The sequence below is a fragment of the Temnothorax curvispinosus genome, unplaced genomic scaffold (assembly GCF_003070985.1).
Source record: "Temnothorax curvispinosus isolate PA1 unplaced genomic scaffold, ASM307098v1 QBEX01008326.1, whole genome shotgun sequence".
In the NCBI taxonomy this organism is placed as follows: domain Eukaryota; kingdom Metazoa; phylum Arthropoda; class Insecta; order Hymenoptera; family Formicidae; genus Temnothorax; species Temnothorax curvispinosus.
The window spans coordinates 86,909-113,545 of NW_020218106.1; the positions used below are offsets into that span (position 1 = coordinate 86,909).

A 26,637-nucleotide genomic window follows, 5' to 3' on the forward strand; every position below is an offset into this window, starting at 1 on the left:
TGTATAAGTTATACATGTATTTAGTGAGAATCGGTGAAAGGGTTTCCGATTTTTGACTTTCTAATTTTTACCTTACCGATTTCTGCTTGAAAAGTGTATAAGTTATACATGTAATTTTATATAGAGTATCATTAAAGGAAGGTTAGTATTGAATTTGGCGATAACCGGTAAAAAAGGGTTTTTTTAAAATAAAATTTGGAATTTTTTTAGAAATCCGCCAATTTGGAGATATTGGGCTATAATTCTATTATATTCTTCAGTCTTTTCTACCTCTATTTCATATATTTTCCAACGTATCGTGATAAATTATCAAAATGACATAAATATATGAAACCAGCAGCTTATAATGACAAGAGAGTGAATTAATAGCAGGTCAGCTTAGTAATTCCACAAACAGTTTTTATGGAAAATCAATACATCAAACTTCGTACTGATTGTATTGATTTTCTCAGTACATGAGAAACGCCATTTGTCGGTGACACGCTTTACATGAATGCTTTGCATTTCACTTTTTAAGTGAAAAATTGAGGTTCTGTGTACATACATCGCGAGCGAGCAATCTCAAAATTCCCGAAAAAACGCCCGGATAAATCAAGGGATGATGGCGCTGATCGGTAAGTGAAATATCAGAAAAGCGGAAATGACTCAATAGTGTAAAACTCGAGTAGAAAAAGACCGGTTACGACATGTTTAATTCATGAAAACATTTATGCGGTCCGATTTGAAAGTAGAGGCATTTAGATTACATTCATCCCACGTTACTTTTGTCTCTAGTTTCCTTTACTAATGTCAAACAACAAATTACTAATCTAAATTTTTGAATTGCCTATATCTATGATGCATAAAAGAACGTGGAAACAGGCGATTCAAATTTATTTAAGTTAGAGTAGAATGGAGCAAAAGTACACACACTTAGTTTTTAATCCCATATATCTACCGTTGAGATATAGCTAGAGTCTTGAAATTTGAACTGTAAAATCTTCAAACATTTTTTTTCTTCAAAATTTACTAGGGTTTATGTTTATATTTTGAATACATTCCATGTAATAAGCTTTTCTTGAACTGATTGCAAAAACGCACTTTTGCCCCACCGGTGAGGCAAAAGTTCGCATGCAGTAGGGCAAAAGTGTGCAATGCAGGTATATTTGTTTTCGTGTAAATTAGGTTATTGACAATACCTAGTTAATTCGTAAACTGTCATGACTGAGTAGCGCCATATGACAGCCGATTCGACTGAATAGCGTTAAAACTATTAGTATTTTTTATTTGTTAACTCGACCCGACTCGGGTCAGATCGAAAGTTCAGTTTGAAACTCGATGACTCTAAACTATCATGGTAGAAAGCATTTCTTAACTTAACTTCTGTCACATATTCTTAGCATTATCATATTTTATTATCATTTTTCCAAACTTTTAATCTGACTCAAGTCGGGTTGAGTCAACAAATCAAAAACGCTAAGTTTCATTTTTCAGCTTTCTGATATAATATTTTGATTTCTTCCAATTGGGAATTGAGAATTGAGAATTGAGAATTCGGAATTGGGAATTGGGAATTGAGGATTAAGAATTGAGAAGTGAGAATTGAAAATGGAGTTTAGAGTTACTGAATAGTTTAATTTATAGTCAGATTTTTAAGATTTTTGGTGAAATAATTAGTCATGATTTAATTTTTACTAGAAGGAAGAGGTGATATCTGTTTGTCGTAATTAGATTTCTTTTATATAAAGGATAGAGGGAATAGAAAATCGGGTTTGAATAACAGATACTGATACTTCTAAAATAAATAATAAATATTTATAATTAAAATTGAGAATTGAGAATTGTAAAAAAATACCTGCACTGCGCACTTTTATCGGTCGCGCACTTTTACCCCACTCTACTCTATGTGTGAAATAATTAAAAAATTATTATTCCTATAATTTGAGAAGCACATTTTATGATCAAAATTGCAAGTAAATATTATATGGATGCCCTAATAAAACTTTTGTCTGTTCAATTTTTTTTAGCTATTGATTGTTTCATCATTACATTTATTTTATAATTTTTAATAATTTAATAATCTTTTGAATGTACACTTACTCATCTCGACTCTGGATTCTTGTGGAATGTCTTTCTAAATGTTGTCGTAAAGGTGCTATATTTATTAAAAAAGACAATGTTTTGCAACAATCTATACATTTTGCCTTATACCCCGGTAATTCCGAGTAATATTGCCTCAAGTCATCAGGTAGTTTGAAAGTGTCATCCTTGAGAAATATTCCATGTCTTTTTAATAAGTGTACTCTCATTATTTTTGTGCGTCTTGTTGGAGGATTAGGTGTCTTAATTTCTTTTTTACAGATCGTGCACTTTACCAGCGAAGGTTTCAATCCCTTGAAATAATCCCACAACTTTCTGCGTTTTCCTTTTGGTGCCGTCCTGTAATACAGATTGTTTGATATTAAATGTGATACAATTATCGCCTTAATAAGCAAAAAGAGACATGGTTTATTAAGTGGAATGTACGTTTATGTGGATAGTTCAAATTTACCAGATCGCGTACAGATCTTCAAACTTACTTTTTTCCAAGAAAGATAAAAAAAACGCGCCAAATATACGTGTACCATACAAAATTTTTATTAAAAGTATTTAAATTTTATTTGATCTTTTAATTTTATTTGTATTTTTTACTATGTAAACAACGATGTCAGAAGGTTTCCGCTTAGTAAATATGATGAATTAGTAACTTTTTTTTTATTAATGATGTTTAATAATTATACTTGTTGTGTACCTGTTCTATTTTAGAACGAATAGACAATTTCTTTTGTCCCTTTTGGAGATTTTATAGACTTTAGAGAGAAAATGAGACTATATAAACTATCAAATGACAACTTATTTCAACCGGTTTAAAAAAAGTCGGTATTGAAAAATTAACCCCACCACCGCTATTCTCGGAAAATTCTACCTCTGTTTCATATATAATTCTTGAAAATTCGGTTTATTAACAAATGAGTAGTTTGCGGAAAACGTTGCAAGAAAAAAATCGGTAACCTTTTTTGGAGACTTTATAGACTTTAGAGAGAAAATGAGATTATATAAGCTATCAAATAACAACTTATTTATTACGATTATTATTTTCGAAAATATAACAAAAAACTACACAACCGGTTTAAAAAAAATCGGTATCAAAAAATTAACTTCACCACCGCCATTCCCGGAAAATTCTACCCCTGTTTCATATATAACTCTTTAAAATTCGGTCTATTAACAAATGAGTAGTTCGCGGAAAACGTTGCAAGAAAAAAACTTTCTACCGCTACTATATCTAAACAGTAAGAAATAAAGAGTTCGGACTTGTTTTATCATAAATGGGACTTTTTACGCTTTAAAATGAGATGTCAATTATTACTCTACGATTATTAGTTTCGAAGATCTAAACGTTCAAAGTGTGACATGTTTTCGTTGCATCGTCGCGTTGCATCGTGCACCCGATATTATCCCCCTTACCGCGGAGAAAGACGTAGTTCTACGTAAAAAAAAATTACAAATTTATCTTATTTACTTGATCCAAACTTTGGGGTACCATTGTTTTTGTAGCAAGAAAAATAATTAAAATTATATAACAAAATTAGATCAAAATTTTTGACGTAGAACTACGCCTTTGTCAACAGTAAGAGGGGGTAAATCCAGGCACAGATGCAACGAAAACATGTCACACTTTGAACGTCTATATCTTCGAAACTAATAATCGTAGAGTAATAAATAAGGTGCCATTCGATAGCTTATATAATCCCATTTTCTCTCTAAAGTCTATAAAGTCTCCAAAAGGGGTTACCGATTTCTATCTTAACAAATCTCCATGATTGCTTTAATTTTTGTTATGCAACAAAAACATGTCACACTTTGAACGTTTATATCTTTGAAACTAATAATTGTAGAGTAATAAATAAGGTGTCATTTGATAGCTTATATAGTCCCATTTTCTCTCTAAAGTCTATAAAGTTTCTAAAAGGGGTTACCGATTTCTATCTTAGGAAATCTTCATGATTGCTCTAATTTTTGTTATATCTTCGAAACTAATAATCGTAGAGTAATAAATAAGGTGTCATTCGATAGCTTATATAGTCCCATTTTTTCTCTAAAGTCTGTAAACTTTCCAAAAAAAGTTACCGATTTCTATCTTAACAAATCTCCATGATTGCTCTAATTTTTGTTATATCTTCGAAACTAATAATTGTAGAGTAATAAATAAGATGTCATTCGATAGTTTATAAAGTCCCATTTTCTCTCTAAAGTCTCTAAAATCTCCAAAAAAAGTTACCGATTTCTATCTTAACAAATCTCTATGATTGCTCTAATTTCCGTAAATTTTGTGATATTAAGCTGAAATTTATTTTGATGGATAGAGTGTTATTAAAGAAAGGTTGGTATTGAATTGGGTAATGATTGGTGAAGGGGTTACCCCGATTTTTGTTTTAACAAATCTTCGTGTTTGTTTTGTGATATTGAGCTGAATTTTTTGATGGATAGAGATGATCATTAAAGGAAGGTTGATATTGAATTTGACGTCAATCGTTGAAGAGGTTACCGATTTATGTCTAAAAAAATGTAAAGTTATACATGTAATCTTGTATGGAATATCGTTAAAGGAAGGTTGGCATTGACTATGGCGAGAATCGGGAAAAGGGTTACCGATTTCTGCAAGAAATTTATACTTAACACTGGGAGGATCTTGTATTGACATGAATTTGTCGTCAATCCGGGGATATCGATTTGTGCCTAAATAGATTATGTTATACATGCATTCGTATATAGAGCATAGAGCATAGAGCATCATTAAAGGAAGATTGGTATAATATTGAATTTGGCGAAAATCATTGAAGGAGTAACCGATTTTTGCTTTAAAAGAAATGTGTAAGTTATACATGTAATTGTATATAGAGTATTATTAAAGAAAGGTTGGTATTGAATTTGGCGAAGATCGTTGAAGGAGTAACCGATTTTTTATTTAAAAAAGTATAAGTTATATATGTAATCTTATATAGAGCATCATTAAAGGAAGGTTGATATTAAATTTTCTGATGATCTGAAAAGAGGTTACCGATTTCTGCTTTTAAAACTATAAAAAATTTGTCAATATAATAAATAAAACGTGCAAATTAGAAATTTGCACATTGCTCCCTCATATTTTTACTTCGCGTGTAAAGTTTCTTCTATGAGGAAGCCAATCTATGATAGGCTAATAATTTTGAAAAATTTCTCTTACAGGAAACTTTATGAGGGAAAAAAATGGTTAGGAAGCAAGTTTTAGATAAAAATTTAGAAATGCCGCAAAAATAAAAAGAAAATTATTATATATGTATGTGTATATGTACTTATATGTGTATATATTCAAACGTATCGCTCTTTGAATGATTATATTTATAAGTTGCTGGTTTCACATATTATATGTCAATTTGATAATCTGTCAATATATACACAATATGTTGTAGAGAAAACATTAATAAATAAATATTAATATACACATGTATTGAAATTTATATCTAAAGATTAAACGTAAAGAAATGGAAGAATATACTAGTGAAAGAATATACTAGTGTTTATCGACAGTAAGTAGGGGGTAAATCTAGGAGCACAGATGCAACGAAAACATATTTTTGAAACTAATAATTGTAGAGTAATAAATAAAGTGTCATTCGATAACTTATAGAGTCCCATTTTCTCTCTAAAGTCTCTAAAGTCTCTAAAAAGGATTACCGATTTCTATCTTAACAAATCTCTATAATTGCCCTAATTTCCGTAAATTTTATGACATTGAACTGAATTTTTTGATGGATAACTTATCATGAAAGGAAAGTTGGTATTGAATTTGTCGTCGATAGGGGATACCGATTTATGCCTAAATAGAGTATAAGTTATACATGTATTCTTATATAGAGCATCATTAAAAGAAGGTTGGTATTGAATTTTCTGATGATCTGGGAAGAGGTTACCGATTTCTGCTTTAAAAGTGTATGAAGTTTTCTACTTCTATTCCATATACAATTTTTATTATAAATTTACAAATATAATAAAAAAAAGTGTTCAATTTAGAAATTTGCAGATTGCTTCCTCAATTTGGTCAATTTTTCATAGATAAAACTTTATGAGCAATATGTACTTATATGTGTATACATGTACATGTATGTGTATATGTGTATACATATATTCAAACGTATCACTCTTTATTTCCATCTCATAAATGATTATATCTATAAGTTGCTGGTTTCACATATTTTATGTGAATTTGATAATCTGTCAATATATATGATACGTTGGACTGTCAATACTCGAACATCGATATCCTCAAAAGTGACGAATTGTATTAAACAGGAAATCATTTCGTCATATGAGTCAGGAAACAATAATACAGAAAAAAGATATAAAGGATTAAGAGATTGTGAGAGTAAGAAAAACGAGGAAACCTGGTGAAAGTTCACCATATTTTTTACTTAAAAAGCTTCCTATATGAAAAAGCCTAAGGTAAAATTATAAAAAGATTATATATTTGGGAAAGAAAACGGGCACAGTAACAACTGTGCCGCAAACAACAACGTAGAACTACGTTAACTGTAACTATTTCATGTTAAGAGGATCCTGCAGTGATAGACGAACTTCCTCGATGTCGATAATGTCAACCTTTCTAATTTTGTTTTTCCTATATCTGTCTTTGTCTAACGAAATGACATCTGTCCTTTTTTCGATTGCTCGCCATCTCTCGCAAGATCCGGCAACTACTATTGCTGCTCTTCTTGTCATTTTGCATCCGTATTTGCATTACTAAAATAATTTTTCGATGGATCTTTTTTTGTACGCATTGAATCTTACTTCTACTTGCACGGTATTATTCCTACATGTTTTCCCAAGGGCAGATGATAAACATTATGTATGTATAAACTGCAGAATTTTTGTTTTAAGCAAATATTGTCGTCAGGTGACAGTTGTGTATGTGCCCAAATAAGTAATATTTTTAATTTTTTGATGTTTTTGATATAAAATCGCGTTGCGATTTGTTACCGTTGTTAATTTGCTACCCTAGATTTTTGTGCGTACTTTAATTCTGTAAAAGATTTTTGCAATTCTATAAAGCCAATTAAAAAATCCATCGAAAAACGATAATGTCGGTAAATCATACGGCTGCAGGATCCCCTTAAAGTATTCAACGAAGGAAAGTAGACGTAGGGTTACGTCAACTGTCTTTCGATGAATACTATAACATGAAATAGTGACAGTTGATGTAGCCCTACGTCTACTTTCCTTCGTTGAATGAAATAATGACAGTTGACGTAGTTCTACGTTGTTATTTTTTTCAATAAAGATTGTGTATGGAGTGTGTATACCTGGCGCACTTTATTAACTTTTTTTTTAAGTATGTTTTGTACGGATATCACTCCTTTTTTACAATTACATGGAAACCATGAAAATATAAAACCTTTGATATATTAATTTGCAAATAAAAAACGCGGACAATAAGGAAGTAAAGGTATTGCTCTGCAGAATGATTTGTATCATAACACGTCGAACTCGAAAAGCTTGTTCTGCATCGAAATGTGTTGAATTAGAAATGGAATTATATAAAATATTAACCTTATAAATTATTCTTTGCAGAAAAGTAAATTTTTTAATAATGAGATATCATTATATTGTGTGATACAAGCAAAACAATTACCCATCACATGCCTTTGTTTCTTTTCTCGATTGTTTACATGTTTGAGGATCTAAATCAACTGTTTCCTGACTGTAACATTCTGCGGTAGAATTCGTATTATAACCCGTTAAAATTGAAGTGCTTGATCTGCATTGAAATACACGGTGCAATTAGAAATAAAATTATTTAAAATATTAATATTATAAATTATTCTTTTTGCAGAAGAGTAAGTATTTCAAGAGTAAGATATATCATTATATTGTATAATATAAACAAAACAAATAATTACCTAACACGTGCCCTTGTTTCTTTTTTCAATTGCTCACATGATTGAAGAGTCAAATCAACTGTTTCCTGATTTCGATGTTCTGCATTGGGATCTATATCGTAACTCGTTGAACTTGAAGTGCTGGGTCTGCATTGGAAAACGGTGCAATTAGAAACAGAATTATGTAAAATACTAACGTCGTAAATTTTACTCTCTCGTAAAAGAGTAAAAAATTAAATATCAAGATATCATTGTATTGTATGATATAAGAAAAACAAATAATTACTCATTAAGTGCGCCTGTTTTTTCTGTTGTTTCTTTAAATAATTGAACGGGCAAACCAGATGTATCTTGACTTTAACGTTATTAAGGTTAAAGAAAAAATAGTTGAGTCAACTCGTTGAAGAAAAAATATGTGTAGTGTGCAAAAAATATTATTAAGTTACTAAGTCCCAAGCTCAGACTGTAAATGGCTTATTCAATATTTATATAGAATAAAATTATTATTATTATTATTATGATTTAAGAGGCTCTTTTATGATCAAAATGTTATGCCCCGATAAAAACTTGTACTCGCGCATTTCTTTAGCTGTTGATCGTTCTATTGCATTTATTTTATAGTCTAGTATTGTATTTTAATAATTTTTTGAATGTGTACTTACTCATCTCGACTCTCGATTTTTGTGCAATGTCTTCCTAAATGTACTCGTAAATTTCCAACATTTGTTAACATAGACATTGTTTTACCACAGTCATTACATTTTGCCTTATGTCTCGGTAACTCTGAGTAATATTGCCTCAAGTCGGCAGGTAGTGTGTCATTATCGAGAAATATTCCATGTTTCTTTAAATGTGCTCTTAATATTGTTGTGCGGCTTGTTGGATGCGGTATCTTAATTTCTTTTTTACAGGTCGTGCACTTTACCAGCTTAGATTTCAATTCCTCGAAATAATTCCACAACTTACTATGTCTTCTTTTTGGTACCATTATAATTATCCTGTTATACAAATTGTCTGATACTAAATATGATACAGTGATCGCCACAACAATAAGCGTTTGCAAAACGCTTCTACGGTGTAAACTAAACCATAGAACTATAATATATACTATACTGGAACGTGAACTCCCATGCTAGCATCCGGTCCACGAGGAAAAAAAGACGGATTGCTTTGCGACTAGAGTCCTTTGCGACCGTTCTCTCTCTGTTTAGCAGACTTTTGATTGGTCAATAGTATTCAGTTGTTGTCGTGAAGTACAGCAGAGGAGCGTTCACGAATTACGCTTAGGCACACCTAGGGGTGCGTTCAGAAATTACGCCTAGGGATAATTACCTAGGTAACTCTAATGCTATAGTATATGTGACGTAAACTGTAGCTTTTCAGCGAGAAATGACCCATCGAATCGACGCCTAATCTAACCGCCATATTCCTGGTAGCTGGATAAAAAGACCCCGCACAAAAACATATGAAAATAGGTTCTCGGCGAATTTGTCTAAAACTTTGGGAAAATGTTGTTCATGTCATCTTGATCAAAAGTTCTCATGACAACAACTCTCTTTAAAGCAGAATTTTGTCCTCAGGTTTTATGGGTTATGCAATACACACACAAACACACACAATCATTTATTCTGAAAGCTGAATGGGTAAAATCATTTGTGATCGCGTGATAAAATATCCATGCATCTTTGAGGTCTCCTGGAGCTAAAATACTGCTTTAAAGAGAGTTGTTGCCACGAGAACTTTTGATCAGAATGACATGAACAACATTTTCCCAAAGTTTTAGACAAATTCGCCGAGAACCCATTTCCATAAGTTTTTGTGCGGGGTCCTTTGTTACTAAAAAAGTTCAATTTCTTTACTGTGTATACTTATACTGTGACTCTAAGTGGCTGCGCATAATGAAAGGAATAGAGAACAAGAAACAGGGAATAGGGAATAGTTCAATAATTAATATATAAAAATCATCAACATATGTGATTTATTAACACAGAATAGACGAACAGAGGAATAGCACTATAAGAAACAGTGATAAAATTTTATTCTATATTCTGCATGCCATATGCACAATGCATATGCTAATATTAAACTGTTCTTTATTCCCTGTTCTCTATTCCTTTCATTTTGCTTAGCCCCTAATGCTATAAGTTGAATTTCTGAACGCAGTCCAACAAAAAAGGAGGGGTTGGCCGCAATTCTCCCTCCCGCTTGTCCCGTTTTCTTCTCAGTAGAGTGAGTCGAGTTCAGATTCTAGTTTAGTATATAGTTCACTGCGTGTAAAGTATATCAGTGCTGCCATTTCAAAAATTTTTAACATTTGGTAGCCATGCTTATTCTTAAATATGAGCTACTACAATATGAAAATTAAAAAAATATTTTTATTGAAAGTTTAGTTTACCATATATAATTTACTTTTTAATTATATTATTGTATAAATGGCTCATGGAAAATTGAGCGATTATTCAAAACGTCAGTAATTGTTTATTTTAATTAACATTTATATAGAACCAATGCGATGCAACCAATGCAATGTTTCACACTATTAAAGAGTTACAGGACTCTGACAGAAATAAAAATTAAAAAAAATTTGGGTCAAATTGTGAAAAGTTATAAATTAATAGAAGTACGAATTTTTTGTTATATATATTTAGTAAGTATGTATAATATGCACAGTATCTTGGCATAAAAAAATTATATTTTATAGTAATAAGTATTAACATTATTGTGTCCATTTTTTAGAATAAAATTTTTTTAAACTGTAACGATAACTTGAGAACGTTATTCGAATAACTTCATATTTGACACAAATGTTTACCATAATTGTCTACTAATCAGTTCACAGAGCAGTCATCGCAATCAAAATTAAATATGTTGTTAGGACTTTCCCTTAAAAGGAATAATTTGTTGTGTCGCTTATTGTTAAAAAGATATTGATTATTATAACGTAGAGTTTATTGCGTCAAAGTTGCGACTTACATTGCTATTAATGGATCTAGAAAATATTTTTTAATAATGTTAGTCGAACTTAAGGATTTTGCAGATAGCTAAAAACTAAACTTATGTCAAGGTTGATTATTTAATTTTACGGCTTCTTATGAGAGAAGAAATATTTAAAGAGTTTTTAATCATGGTAATTCTTTACAATAAGGCCTTTTCCGAATTTTGATATTTTTTTACGGCTTCCTGGGTAAAAACCTTTGTTGTGACTCCGACAGTGATAATCAAATCGGGAGAGCCCGAAAAATATGTATTCTACCTATTTTATTACCTATTTTTACTTTATTTTTTTAGCCGTTTTTTCCAACATGGCTTTCTGAATTTTCCAACGTTATAAATATGTAGTGGCCCTTAAAAGGACCGATTATCTCTGTTCGTATACTGAGACAAAGTGTCCGTATATTCTCTATTATCCAAATACAGCAGTTAATGTCTAATTGTCCTTTTGTTATCATCGCGCGAGTATTCTCGTCCAAAGCAGTGAAAGGGTTAAAATAACTTTTAACTTCTTGTTTTTTTAACAATATACATTATCTTTACATTAAAAATGTGCATTATAAAAACGTATCTGATTAAAATAATTTTCTTAATTTAAAAAATAATAATTTGTAATTTGTAATTAAAATAATTTTTTAGATTTTTCTATTTTATTTAGTAATAAATAAATTACGGATATTACATCTTTCTTGTATGATTCAGAATTTAATTTAGATTAAGGTTTGACATTTTATTATCGTTATCACGGTTTGTTTGGAGTCGGTAGATTATCTGTCGACGATAATGCATGCTCGCGATAGTAAACACGTGAACTGATATAAATATTTCCAACAAGGTTGATAAATTCACATTCATGGTCCTCAAAAGGAAGTATTTGTCTGTTTCTCGATTAATACTTTAGAAGCAGTCGCAGAAGCAGTGTCGGTCAATTAAATGCCGCGTTCTACATTTTACTTTCTTTTTTTTTAAAGTGCACCTAGTTTGCTACGCATGCATAATTTCTTATTCTTACTCTTAATTCATTCGCTTCGATCGTTCAATATTGAGTGCACGCAACTATGTATATTACGCTTTATAAAAAGAGACACCTAATATTTTTCACAAAGCAGTGATATTTATGGTATTCCAGAATTATGTTTTAAAAGATAAATATTTAAATAGTGTCAAATCTAAGTGAGATTTTTGATATAATATTAAAAAAATAAAATTTAAAGTTAATTAAAATTGAAAAAAGTGCAACTTACAGAATTAATTTTTTTCGGAATTTACCTTCAATTATCTTCAACGTTTTGTTTTGTATTATTCGGAAAACGAGTAATAAATGTTGCAATTTTATAACTATAATTATTTTTTTTGCCAAAATCAGTTACTTTAAAATTGAATTAATTAAAATTAAAAGCTGTTTAATTAATTTTTATTTGGCTTCTTTATTTTATTTGTATAATCTTTATTTTATTAGCTAAATATGTTTAATTTTTGGATTATTAAATGGATTAGTATTTATTAAAAATTAATTAACAAATAAGTTGATAAAAATACTAGATTTGTTTGACGGTTTTTTTTAATCTTAGAGACCTTCAATTAAATCGACATTTATAAATTCTAGTGGAATTACAAGAAATTTCATGCAAACGTAATACTAAGGTTACTATCAGACGCGTTAAAACCCCTTATCAGCTTGTGTCAGTACTATAAATGTTTGAACAGTATTTCGTTCATGTAGTAATGTCAGTGTGACAGTGTGGTGCTTTAATGCGTGAGTCAACTTGCCTTTTCCTCATTGTCAGCGAAATCGTTTGTGCTAACGAACGTCGACGATGTCGTTCTCTGAAGATAACGAGAGGTAAGTAAATACTATATTATATTTGGTAAAAATGTCTGATCATAATCAATTTCTATGTAAAATAGCGACTTTGATAAAATGTAATTTACGGCATACAACATTTTGTTAAATTAAAATGATAAGTGTGATGAGATTACTAAGCAAATATATGTATAGCTAAATTTGTGATAATATAATAATTCATTATTTGTGTCATACAAAAGGCCAGTGAATAAAAATAAGAATTTATCAATAAAATTAAAAATATAAAAGTAAATTTAATCAATAATATAAATAAATGTAAAAAGTTATGTAATATTAAAAATGTAAAATAAAATACCCGGATTCGTACCATATAAAACATAATAACTTTATTTAAAATTATTTTATTTAAAATTTAATAAATATAATTAGATTAGGGGAGACCGGGCTATTCGTGACACATTTTTGTTTCAAATTTTTTTCTCGCTAAATGTTTAAAAAATTTTTATTAGTGCCATGTAATCGTCCATCTCTCTAGTTTAAAAGAAAAAAAATATATAGGTTTTTCTCTCACGAGTCTCGAAATATATCAAGAAATGTATCGCTGTGTCATGTGTCACGAATTGCCCCGAAGCCTGGGTAATTCGTGACAAATCACGGGATAATGCGTAACACTTTCTCTGATTGAACAAACTATATAGATTTCTTTTGTTTTTGCAATTTTTATCTACTTTATAAAAAGCCTTTATTTGTCAGAATTTACATATTATATGTATAAAAAATTATGAGGAAAAATGTAACGCCTGTTCCATTAATAGCCTTTATTGCTCACATTCGATTACGGGAAACTACTTCTCGAAGGCGTCCGCGGCCCCTGCGAATTGGTTTTTCCTTTGAACGCTTATTCGTGGCGTTTTTGGTTGCCCCGATTGCTCACGTCACGAAATGCCCCGGCGTGATTTTTCCTTATTCATGATCCGTGACTTATAGATAAGAAAGAATACCATAAAATCTACTCATGCATTATGCTTAGTGAAGTCGAGTGACTGAATACAACTTACCGTTTCGGATCTCTTATTATTTTATTCGACGAGAAAACAAATTTTTGGGATTTGAAAAAATTTACTTTGAGCACTTGAAATCAAACTTTCTGTCACTGAAAGAGAAAAATGGTTGACACGCAAATGCCATTCCGTTGGTACCTATATAGAGGACACTAAGAAACATGTCTGTGATTGATATTACAGGTTTCTAGCAGCAAGCATTTTAAAGTTAGGCCCGCGACAAAATTTCAGCAGTGTCACGAATAGCCCCGGTCTCCCCTATTTAACTTTTTAATAAAGATTTAATAAATAGTTACATAAAATTTAAAAATTATTAGATAATAATTTTAAAGAGAATTAAATTGATAAATTAAATAAAAAATTGTATTGATAAAAATGATTAGTTAATAGTTATAACTAGAGACCAGATTGCGGTGCCATTTTCTCCACTCCAAGAGTGTGCTAGATAGCGGCCGAGTGCCGTGAGAATAATTACATAAATAAATAAATAAATATATTTGCTACGTTACACCGCTAGACCGGCGCGGTAGAGGGTACTCCTTCTCACGACTGCTAGCACGCGCTTGGAATAGAGAGAACGGCACCGCGATCCGGAGTTATAACATTAAAAGTAACCTAAACATTATAAATCACATTTTAGATTATATTATTAAGAAATTTATTAATTTTAATTTATATTAATTATTAAATATTAATTTATATTGTAAAAATTCATCCATCTTTTAGAGAAACATACTTTCAATTACACTGGATATTTTTAATATTGCAGATGAATATTGCAGTGCTTAATCAATTTTAATTGCTAAATAGAAATTAATTAGTTATTTAAAATTTGTTGTGTTTTAATTATGTACCTATTCAGTTCATTGTCTTATATCAACTAGTTAAAGAGAAATAATATCAATACGCTATTTTGTGATTATTATCACTGTCATACTTACTATTAAAGTGCAATGGTCACTTTTAGACTGTGTACTGTTACGACGGACTCATGAAAACCATCATAGCAAATTATAGGGCACTTTACTTAATTGCAGAAGATGGGTGTGGCTCGTATCTATTCCAGAAAATTCAGAGTTGTGTTGTATCAGGAATACTGATAGTTATTAATAGCAGCGTTGTTTTAATGGTTCGTAAAGATTGTCATGATTTTTCTTGCATGTGACTCTTATATTACGCATATTAATCGGCGATATTATATATGTTATTTATACAAATTATCACACACTTATATCTTCAAATAATGTAATTTATTAAAAATAAAATATACAAGAAAAATAATGCTACCAGAATGTTAAATAAAATAAATAAATAATTTCTATAAAAATTTAGTTATATTAATAGAATATAAAATCTTTCTTAAAATCTATTTTAGTTGTTATATATTTACACTAATATATATTTACACTTGCTAATCTTTATTAAATGCAAGGTTAATTTTCTTTAAGTTTTATTTTGGATACCAAGAATATAATGTGATTCATTTTTTATAGACAAGTATAGCTTACAAAAAGTGTAAAGTTTACGAAATGTAAGATTATTTTCTTTAAGTTTTACTTTTTGGATACTAGGAATATAAATGACTCACTTTTTGTTAAACGAAAAGTGAGTTACGTTTTTCTGGAACCTTTTCTTATTATCAATATCATTTACATTTCACTCCAATCTATATATTATAAATAGGTTGTTACATCACAATAATCTTATCTATAAAATTCGCATATTTTTAAGTTTTTGATGTTTAATTATTAACGTATTATACTCTATAATAAATTTAATTAACATGTTTGTACATAAACTTTGCATTTGGTGGAACTTATTTTGCACCTACTGAGAGAGATTGTTTAACAGTTTTTATAATTAGTCATCACGAATAAAGGATGTCGTCTATTTAATGCCCTTTTATGAGTTTATTCTCTTGAGGAATAATACCAGAGTCAATTAAATTAACTTGAGCGATGGACGCGTGTTATGTAAGAGCTAAAATTAGTGAAGGGTTATGACATTTTCTGAATTGTTCGGTGCTGATGAACGTTGACGTATTTTATTAAAACTATTATAAAAGAAACATCGTAAAGTAAAAATATTTCAAAAGTCACAAACATGTGTAACTCGATTATTTAGTGCTGTATCATTATAGTAATTTATATTAAAATCATCACACTATAAAACATTGCGCACTGAATATAACTGTAATTACTATACTATATAATAATATCTTCATAAAGTTAAAACTTTGTTACACACATACAAAATGGCATTTTTAAAATTGTTCAATCCCTAAATATTATGCACCAATCGTTATAATCTAATTTTATTATCATTAGTTAAATGAGTTCTTAAAGATTATTAATGATAATGTTTAATTGTTTGATTTTAGAAGTTTGACTTTTATTAGTTGGACATCCGATAGTTTGTCTAACATATCTGGGGAACTAAAGGAATTGGCAATTGAGTGAGTAATAATAACTGACCTATCGTCTGTGTATAACTATTATAATTTTATTTTTTTGGATTAATTTAAGTTACGTTTTCGTGAATTGATAAAGATCACGTGCGATAATTATGATAAGATAGTGTTTCTTTACCAAATTTGTATATCTTGGAGATATTAACAAGATTTTATATGGATTAAATGCTATCAAAAAAAAGCTTAAACTGTCGTTAGCAAAATTTCGTAGGCATTCATTTTATGACTTTATAGCTTGTAAGAAATTGTAGGGGAGACTGGGGCGAAGTCGGCCCTTTTTTTCGGTGCCGATTTTTAACAACAAAATAAATGATTTTAGTAAAATATAGTATACCACACACACACACACATTGTAAAGAGTAAACCCTTGGTTACAAAATTTATATGGGCATTTTTGGTCTACGTCGCTTTGTTCAACCGGTATAGAGTAAAAACAAAAGTGCAAAAATCGAAAAGTCAAAATTTCCGGGATGTAGTCGTGTCCTCATTCTCGGACTGAATTTTAAATAAAGATACATAATTTTGATCATAAAAAATAATATAATACTTTATTCATTGTTTTTTAGTAAAAAAAATGGAAAGCGGAAAATAATTTCAAGAAAACCATATTTCTTTTTCGCTAACAATTAAAGCATGTAAAAACAGAGTCTGACGAGCGCACGCACTCGTTGTGTGTCTTACGCCTGCACGAAATGCACTGTTTTTCATCGGTCCTGTTTTTTATTATCTTCGAGCATACGCAGCACATATTATTTAGCTTTCTTGACTTTGTTTTGGCTTGGAAACGACTTCGCCCCGAACACAAGTTTTAGATTTGGTTGCTCATAAAATATTAAAAATCAATGAAAATAAAAAAACTGCACTGGATTCGTGTTCAGCATGCATTATACTCTTTAGAATTACTTACTTTGAGATTCGGAGAGACAATAATACTCAAGATATTACAAACTTTCAACGCGGAAGAAATTTTACTTTCGACCTGCGAAATCACGTTTGCTTCGATAAGAATCACAACATGGCACGTAACCTCACTAAACTTAGTTGATTACGTGAGCACCATAAGCCGCGCTTACAGTATTAATGGAAAGTTCACGCAACATACAGATTTCGAGATAATTGCAAAAACAACTCCGCCCCGGGGCCGACTTTGCTTCGGTCTCCCCTATTGATAACATGATAAAGACATATTAAGTATATTAACATCAAAAAATTATGTTTTATGCTTAGATTTTGTAGCATTTAAAAAGAAAAGCGCTTTACAGTTTCTATAAAAGATATTCATTAGCTTTTGAAATATTACTGTAGAATTATCGCTTTGTAAAATATGTAAGTGTATCCTCGAAAGTAAAATTACGACCGGCAGAAATGGAAAGCCGTCGGGTTGCTTCTTCGACATCGAAAGGATTCACGTCGACACTATTTATATATACATGTTTGTAACGGACGACTTTCACTGATATAACGAGAACGCGCTGGAAGCATTCATGCTTCTGAACTTTTAGAGCGGGTGACCCGCAATATATCGTCAGTTTCTTCGCGTGATCGTTCAACAAATGTCGTGATCGAGTTGTTCTTCGTTTTTCTTGCAACTTTTATACAGACAATTTTAAGGCAGATGCGATAATCAACGCGACAAGACGAAGGTAATAAGTGACGATATTATATTGAACGATATAAAAATTATTTATTTAAATATCGAACAACGCGATATGACAGTGCGCATTTTGTAAATAATTTGAATTTGTTACTTCAAGCAAAAACAAATTTTGAAAAGAAATTTGGAAATTTGTGGTAATTATAAAACTATGAAATAAAGAAGAGAAAGAATTAAAATAATATATAAAATTACTTTAAGATTATATAATTCCATATTAAAATTATAAAAATATGATATATGTTGCCACCCATTAATGCAATTTTATATTTTTAAATTGCGACATTTATTTTATTTAATTCTGCCTGTGATAAAACAAAATAAATAAATCAATACATATTCACATATCTATATATATAATATATAGCAATAAAAATTTTAAATAAAAAAAAAATAAAAAAGGAATATTATAGAAAAGTAAAAAATCCTGGTAAAGACAGAATAAATTCAAAATCTCTACATTTTTCTTGTGCAATTATGATGTACACGGTTGTTTAAAATCAAGCTATACTATCAAGTTTATCAATCAATGTTACAGTGCATAATGTATATCTGGGTATGTATAGGGTCAAGATGTACGTGATAACAAACAAAATGCAACGGTCCATTATGCACTCGTTGACCTGGTTGGCGTGTCATCAGTGTCATCGTAATAATAACTAGGCCGCCGCGTGTACACGCGGCACGCTCGAGAGTTCCGATGTGGTTTCATTATCGTGCTCTCCCTAAATTTCCGGCAAATATCTCTATATCGTTTTGGCTCGAAAGAACCATACAGTTACTTGAACTCACTCTTATTCTTAATCTCAGCTATGGGACACATTCTCTCCAATTGTAATTATTGTATTTCTCATGTCGGGGCCTTTGAAGATCTCAGTGATTACTTGAATCTCGCTAAAGTATTTCGCTGAAGTCTTTAATTCTGGAACCTGGCAAAGATTTCTTACTTGCAATAATAAATTAACATTACAATAAAAAATATTATAAATAAACATAAAGTTTTACATATAAAAAATGTATATTACAATAATTTTTAAATTTTTTGTGAAATTGAATATACTTATATCTTTTATGAACTATATTACTTATAGCATTAAATTATAATAATTTTATAAGCTCCAAGAGATATTATTATGATTTATATGATTTATATATGTGTCTTAACAATTAATTGTAAATAGAAAAATACAATTTTATTTAAAAAATTGAAGATATTCTTGTACCTAATTGTTCTGTAGATTGCTTGTTATCAAATCCAAGTTTAATAATTTAAAAAGAGTGAAACTACATGATTAGATTGTCAATCCATTTTAATGCATTTGTAGTTAACGGTAAAGGAGTTTGTTAGTTAAAGAGTTTATTTGATAGATTTTGTACCTAGGAACATATTAATATTATTAATCCTTTGATGATTCTCTCTCTCTCTCTCTCTCTCTCTCTCTCTCTCTCTATTTATCTATATACATAGAAACTTAATATTATAAGTGAATGTATTAACCCAAATCCTGTAATATTGATTCTTCTAAAACTATTTTTTAATATTGTAATATTGAAAGAATTATAAAACTAAAAATACATCATCGTATTTGTAACGAAATCTCTATAATAAAACTTATTTGCAATCAATCGTAAATATTTTTCTTTAAAGCATTAATAGCGACGATATCTTGAACGCTTATGTTAGCATTATGTCGTATATTTATAAACGCAGTTTTCCTGTTTCGTAATAGCATATATATACTAATACATATATGCAAAGTCATACATACGATAAGAACGTATAGTAAAAAACTATGGCATAAAAAGAGTGGACAAAATATCGTTGATTGCGAAGTAATATTGAATAATGGGAAACCAAGAATATTCGGATTATGAATAACCCTGAATGATATCACATGTTTATTTATTATTTATGTATATTACTAATATAATTATTAAACAAAAATAATCGAATTTTTTAAAGATTTATTGTTAGTTTCGATTAATAATCTCTATTTTTAAGTTGCATGAAGAAAGACACGCAATATTATGTGTTTCTATTCACAATCTACGGGTTTAATAGCTTTAATATATGAAGAAGATACATGTAAAGTTATAAGTGACACACGGCGGGTACCGTCGTTTGCAGCGATACTTTGAAGCCAATTATCAACTTTACTAACAATTATACGTGATTTGTTTTATCCATAATCTTTATTAAGTACTAATATTTAATGTAAAATGAAATTTATTATAAAATTATTATTTAATGTAAAATGAAATTTATTTTAAAATTATTCTTGTTTAGATGATCGGGCTCAATGTAAGCATATTGGAATCGGAATCGGATATTAACAAATATGCAGCGAAGAAAACGGATCATGATATCGCATTGATAGTCCTAGTGATCGTCATCCGGCCTCCGTCTATAGCGACTGCCATCGTGGTATTGACATCAATCCCGCTATCGCCCGTTAAATAGGTCACTGTCTTTACCACCATGCACGGAATATCAATGACCGCGTTTGATTGGAAAGCGGAAATTAGCGTGGAATTTCCTAATAGACATAAAAATCGCGTTAAATTACATTTCCCCTGTGTGCCACTTGAGAAATAAGAATGTAAAAAAAGATCAATGAATCCGTAAATTAAAAATATGTATATACACGTTTGCTATCTAAACTTATAACACATTATTCTTGTGGAAATAGCTACTAATATAATATAATTTAATTTAATTTAATATAATTTATTTTAACGTCGAAAATTGAGATATTTAGTTAAAAATATAATTTTTAGACAATACGCCTGTTGGATATAATAAAGAAAAAAATTATTAACGGATGTCATCCATAATGTCATAAGATCCATGATGTCATAAGATATCAATAAATAACTTTTATTTAAAAACATTGCTTAAATCATTTTGTTTCTTTAAAATGGTTATAAGAATTAATCATAATTCTGTTATCACGGTTAATAAAGAAGAATGCAAAACGAATGTAATTTCAATGCAAATTTATAAAATTTGCATCCTAAAATTTTCTACAAAACGATCTGCAGACCGATGTTGCAATCATAGCTAAAGAAACCGACATTGTTTGGTTTTGCATATTGCAATGTATATATATGTACTGTTGCGTAGTTTATGTGAGGCGTCTAGAGTACCGCATTGTTTCTGCAGAAGCTGCGAGAGAGATTCGTTGCGAGATTCAGCTAGTCACTTCCAGTCGCTGCCTATCCGTGATCGAAATTCAATGTGTACGGGAATGCAAAACGATTTATGCATTTTGATAAACATCTTCCGTTGCGGCTACATCGGCGGCGTGTAATTAGAAGACAGACTCTCGGCGCAGTGCGGCAACGCATTATTGGATTAAAGATTACCTCATCGCGATAATAGTTTTTGCGTGATAGCGTCAAGAAGATGATTCTGGAACTCGTTAAACTAATAGTTCAAAATAACTTGGAAATATAAAAATGTAAATAAATTAGATACTTTATACGTTGCTTCGAGAATATTAAGCAACTTTATTTTTATATTGTTCTTTAATTATAATGTTAATCAAATGACATTTAATTTCTTGTAATTCATTAGCAATTAACGAATTGTCTGAGCACAGATATTATTTGTGTAATAGATAATAAATAAAAAATTATTAAATATAATTTTTTCGTAATAATGAGTTTCTACATAATTCTGTATAGATTACAATTTGTAATTATTGCTGAAAACCCACTGCGTCAGCGTATTATTAACGAGGAAACAACCATTACTTGTTTTTGAAATGTTCTTCTATATACGCTGTTGATCTCTTTGGCCAGCTGAAGAAACTTTCTCCAGCTCAATGTCAAGGATTTCTCGAGCGATATAGAAGTCTCCATTCTCTTCTAGGTCTTTTCTTCCTTGTTTCGTACGGAGGTGAAACAGATTTTCTCTCTTACCGATCAGTAATTAATCGAACATCGACATTGGCAAATCTATGTAACGGCCGTGAACTAATAAAAATTACTGCCGCGATCGCATACGCTGACTTAATCGGCGCCAGCGCACTTCTTTCCGCTTGTCTGCTTATTAAGTTCGTATATAGTTGGAAACGAGAGCTTACTAAGCATATATTTCTTCGTGAGTATAAAATCTCGATTATTTTAATTAATATCCTGATATATTAATATCCAAATAAATCTTCTTTGCATCGCTTACCAAATAAGCGCTATCCAGCGTAGTATCTGAGCTTCGATATATAGCTGTGTTAAATAAATCAATACTAATACCGTGCAAACGTCAGAAAAAATAATCATTGTTAATCCATAAAATATTTACTTATGTATACATATATTATGCTATTAAATATAATTGTAAATTTAATAATTTTATTATATATAATTCTAAAATTAACAGATCAATGAAAAATCAATAAGTATCAGAAGATTAAAAAATCAGAAGGAATTAAAGAAATAATAATTTATTTGTCAAAAAAATATTGTGTAGAAAAAACCTTATTCATAAATCAAAAATATCTTTAGACACCAATTATGATATATACATTTATAAATTAAAAATATCTTTAGACACCAATCATAATATATAAATTCATTTAATTTATATTTAAAATTTAATATTTAATTTATTTTACAATAAATTAAAAAATGCATAAGAAACTGACAATAACTAATATACGTATAAAATTTTGTTGCTCCTTATATTAATTTTTGTTAATTTAATAAAAAATATTGGATAAAAAACTTTCGCAGAGAATTTCTGCTAGATTGTAACTATTGTAATTTTCTAAATTTACATGACATTCTACAGGCGTGTACAAATACAATATAAATGCAATAAATGATTAAACCAATTTCCTACTATTTATTTCAATCTCGCAATGCCGTAGAAGTTCACTCTTTCGCATCTGCCTTATATTACCTTACAGCTAACTTACCTTACCTATTCTTCTTTTCACGATTTTGTTCAGGAACGTTCGTCCTGCAACTCTTTGAAAGTTACATAATATAACCCTTTCCAGTGACCTTCCAGTGAAATACCTTTGAGCGCGCTATACGATAATCGAAAATTTTCATGCAGCATTATGAATGTATTAACTTTGTTGATTCACAAATCCAGTGGAAAGTCAGATTGCAAGAAAATCACAGTTATTAAATATTTTTATGTTAAGCAACAAATTGTTATTTTTGAGTTATTTGCGAAAAAATGGCGAGAATTTAATATACTAAATGAAGAACTAATATATAGCAAGATATTTTTGTTCTTCTGTAATCAGCTATCAAAATCGAATTTTAAAAATAATATATATATTACAAAATTTTAATAACTCAAAATATTTAAATTTATTTTTTAGAAGGCTTTGTTGCTTCCTCATCATAGAGGAAGCTTTGTTTTCGTAAATTCGTATATGAACTTTTGATTGCGTATAAAGTTGGCTCTAATCAACCAAATTTAAAAGAATTATATATATAAAATAGAGGTAGAAGAAACTAAAGAAAAGATTGTTTTTTGAGTTTTTAATGTCAATATGTTTAGAGTGTTTTAAAACGTCGAAATATTGCATTAAAAAAAATGTCGGTATGTGTATGTATGTATGTATGTATGTATGTATGTATGTATGTATGTCTGTGCCAAATTTACAGAAATTTCTATAACTTCAGAACTGATCAACCAAATCTTAACGAATTATATATGAGGAAGCAATGTGCAAGTTTCTACTTGTTTTAAGTTACGTCATTGCTGCAGAAAATGAGCAAAATGATTTTTTCAAGTTTTATAAATATATATTTTTAAAATATCGAAAAAAGACTTTAGATACATGTAGGTAAATAATTGCAACATTTTAGTAATTTTGTCTAATAAATAATAAATAAACTAAAGATGTAAAATATAAAATATTATTATATAAAATATCCTATGTAATTCTAATATTCGCTGTTCGTATTGCATAAAATTTATATTAAAAAATAACAATATGTTTAAGAAATTTTTAAAGGTATTATTAATAGGGTCGTTGCATAAAATTTTTTTATTAAGCGGTCTGATAGATCATGGCATACTTTCTTTGTAAACTTTTTGAATTTTTGCAATATCTTCAAAATTGAAGAAAATATAGTACACGAAAATGTGCGTGACGTCATAATGTTGTAGCGAAATCTTTTGAAGTTGCCGTCATCAAAGAAACTTTAGAAAGCTATAACTTTCTCAAATTTAGGTTTTTTTTTTTAAATTCAAAAAGTATTAAAAATCGGCTTAGATTCTCTACATTAATTATAGATACCGCTTAATAAAAAAATTTTATGCAACGACCCTATTATACGTTTTATCCTGTATATTTAATGTTTTTTATCATGTCGAATCTAAATTAGTAGACAACAAAGCAACACTAATGTTGAGTTCACGGAAGATATTATCTTTTAATGTCCGTTTAATTCGGTTTTAATTCGTATGACCTATTCATACCCGTAAAATTCGCTTTCATCTCTTAACGGTCTCTCTCATTATCGTACATTGCACTTGCGATTATAATTGGTTAAATGTGTGTGAAATTTATATTTTTTATCACGGATATATACTGCACTTATATTTTATTCCTAAAAAATGTGATATATATAAATCACTTTCAAACATTTATTACATTAAGAACAAGCTTAACAGAATAAATATTTTGGATAAATATAAAATATAAAGATCACATATTTCTCATTATATTACATATTTTTACAAGTTTTTGCATATTTTAGATTGCCAACTCTGTGGAACAAATTATGTCTTTCTTAAAAATTCTTCCTTAGGAATGGTAATATTTAACTTCAAGAAGAAAGTAAATAACAATGGTGGTATTTAAATCAAAGAAGCAAATTTAGGATTTATTTGGATATCGTCCGATTCTCTAGTTTATAGCGCGTTTATTTTATTTAAGATTTTTCTTTTATAAGGTTTAATATTTTTTTAAACTCAATATTTTTTACGATTATCTTAAAGTAATATTTATTTCCATAAAATAAAAGTCATAATTTATATTTACTAATGTAAGTGATTATACTAATATTCCAAAACTTTTATATTTATCCAATATTTTAATTATGCCATTTTTTAAATTTAGTTTTAGATATATTGATTCCAAAATAATGATAAATTTTCAAATATTTAACCTTGTTTAAAATATTCAACACTAAATCAATATTATAATACATAATATTAATATTATAATATCGTAATAAGTGTTTTATTAAATTATTTTTTTTTACAAAAATTTATGAGTGAGACTTTTGTAGGTACAGGTTTACTCTCCCTTTCTGTGTTAGATAGTTACGCTATTGGCATCGTAAGCCCTCTTTTGTGGCGCAACGTGTACCCTAGACGGGATTAGAATCTGTTCCGCGGTAATACGAGCCGCTTTATCTCGATGACCGACCGTTACCGAAAGTGTTCGTAACGTCACAGAATAATAACTGTATTTCAACCTATAGCAAGATGTCGCAATGGTCCGACGAAAAAAAAATCAAACTTGATTGTAATGATACGCGAGCCGATCGAGAAACAGGACCGACGAGTAGAGTACCGAATATATATATTATATATAATTACCTACACATTTCTATACAAAATTAATATAATTTAAACAATTAGTTTGTCATGTTCGCATAATATAAATAATTTCATAAAGGGGCTAGCGAACAAAGCTCGTTCTTTACTTATAATTATATATTACACAAGCGACGAATTATACATATATATATTTCAATTTAAAATTGCGAGCCGATAAATGTCGGACTGAAACACAGCTATCGTTGAAACATTAAAAACCCTTCCCTCCCTGGAATTAAATCGACACGATTTAATTATCTAAATTATCTAATATTATCACATGCTTCGGTGGTCGAATTGGTACGACGCTCTACATGGAGTGAGGGAAGTTCCACGTTCGAATCCTGGCTAAGGTAATATTTTTCGCAATAATTTCTTTATAGTTTTTAGATAATTAAATCGCGTCGATTTAATTCCGGGGAGAAAAGGGTTTTTAATGTTCCAACGATAGCTGTTTCAGTCCGACATTTATCGGCTCGTAATTTTAAATTAATGGAATATATATGTATATTCGTCGCTTGTAATATATAATTATAAGCACTAAGAACGTGCTTTGTTCGCTAGCCCCTTTATGAAATTAATACAATTTATTTTAACGTCTTTATTTTATATTTATCTATGTTTTTTGATAATTATTTACAAATATAAAATTATTTTCTAGCTTAAAGGAAGCAATACACGCATATTTACTGTAGTTTACATTCTCAAACGCAGTCTAGATTCCGAACAATGGCAGCTTCTACAGTCGATCAATATTAAACGAAGATTCAAACCCGCCACATGGCAAATGGTATAAGGTATTAATGGTCAGGGAAAAATTCCCGTATCTTTAATGGGGAACCAGAATCATTTATTCTTACACTGTTCATTCAAGCGCGTATCTACGATACACGTTCCCGGAAACGAGATAACCGCGTGCTGGACAAAGCAGCTGTGGCTAATCACGCAGATTACAATTATTGACCGCCAACGTGTGTAGTGCCAGGTCGCGTTCAATTGACCTCTGATGCACGAGCTGTATACACTCTTCCGATTGTTATTAGGTCCGCCGTGCGTGACGGTCGTCAGCTGAACTTGCTTTCGTCAATTTCTAATTACGCCGATGATCTAATGGTATATATGAAGAAAGAAATACTAGCAACCCCCC

The 26,637-nt window shown here is 29.7% G+C and overlaps 2 protein-coding genes across 18 annotated transcripts in view; one reads left to right on the forward strand and one right to left on the reverse strand.

The window, feature by feature from the left end:
- Window positions 1-9,033, reverse strand: part of LOC112457809 — a 34,344-nt gene extending 25,311 nt beyond the window's left edge. For 7 of the 14 annotated variants that reach the window (XM_025021070.1, XM_025021073.1, XM_025021067.1 and 4 more), the window contains exons 1-4: window positions 8,597-9,029; window positions 7,956-8,081; window positions 7,688-7,813; window positions 2,080-2,418 (exon numbers count right to left, since the gene is read on the reverse strand). In XM_025021070.1, the coding sequence (XP_024876838.1) occupies window positions 2,080-2,418; window positions 7,688-7,813; window positions 7,956-8,081; window positions 8,597-8,922 (917 nt within the window). In that variant the 5' untranslated portion in view covers window positions 8,923-9,029. Of the gene's footprint in view, window positions 1-2,079; window positions 2,419-7,687; window positions 7,814-7,955; window positions 8,082-8,596 lie in introns of all 14 variants that reach the window. The other 7 variants (XM_025021066.1, XM_025021072.1, XM_025021064.1 and 4 more) reach the window with 4 other exon arrangements.
- A 3,615-nt stretch (window positions 9,034-12,648) lies between these two features.
- Window positions 12,649-26,637, forward strand: part of LOC112457806 (protein PRY1-like) — a 48,125-nt gene continuing 34,136 nt past the window's right edge. The window contains exons 1-2 of one of the 4 annotated variants that reach the window (XM_025021041.1): window positions 12,649-12,768; window positions 16,174-16,248. In XM_025021041.1, the coding sequence (XP_024876809.1) occupies window positions 12,743-12,768; window positions 16,174-16,248 (101 nt within the window). In that variant the 5' untranslated portion in view covers window positions 12,649-12,742. Of the gene's footprint in view, window positions 12,769-14,830; window positions 14,923-16,173; window positions 16,249-26,637 lie in introns of those variants that run through there. The other 3 variants (XM_025021044.1, XM_025021045.1, XM_025021047.1) reach the window with 3 other exon arrangements.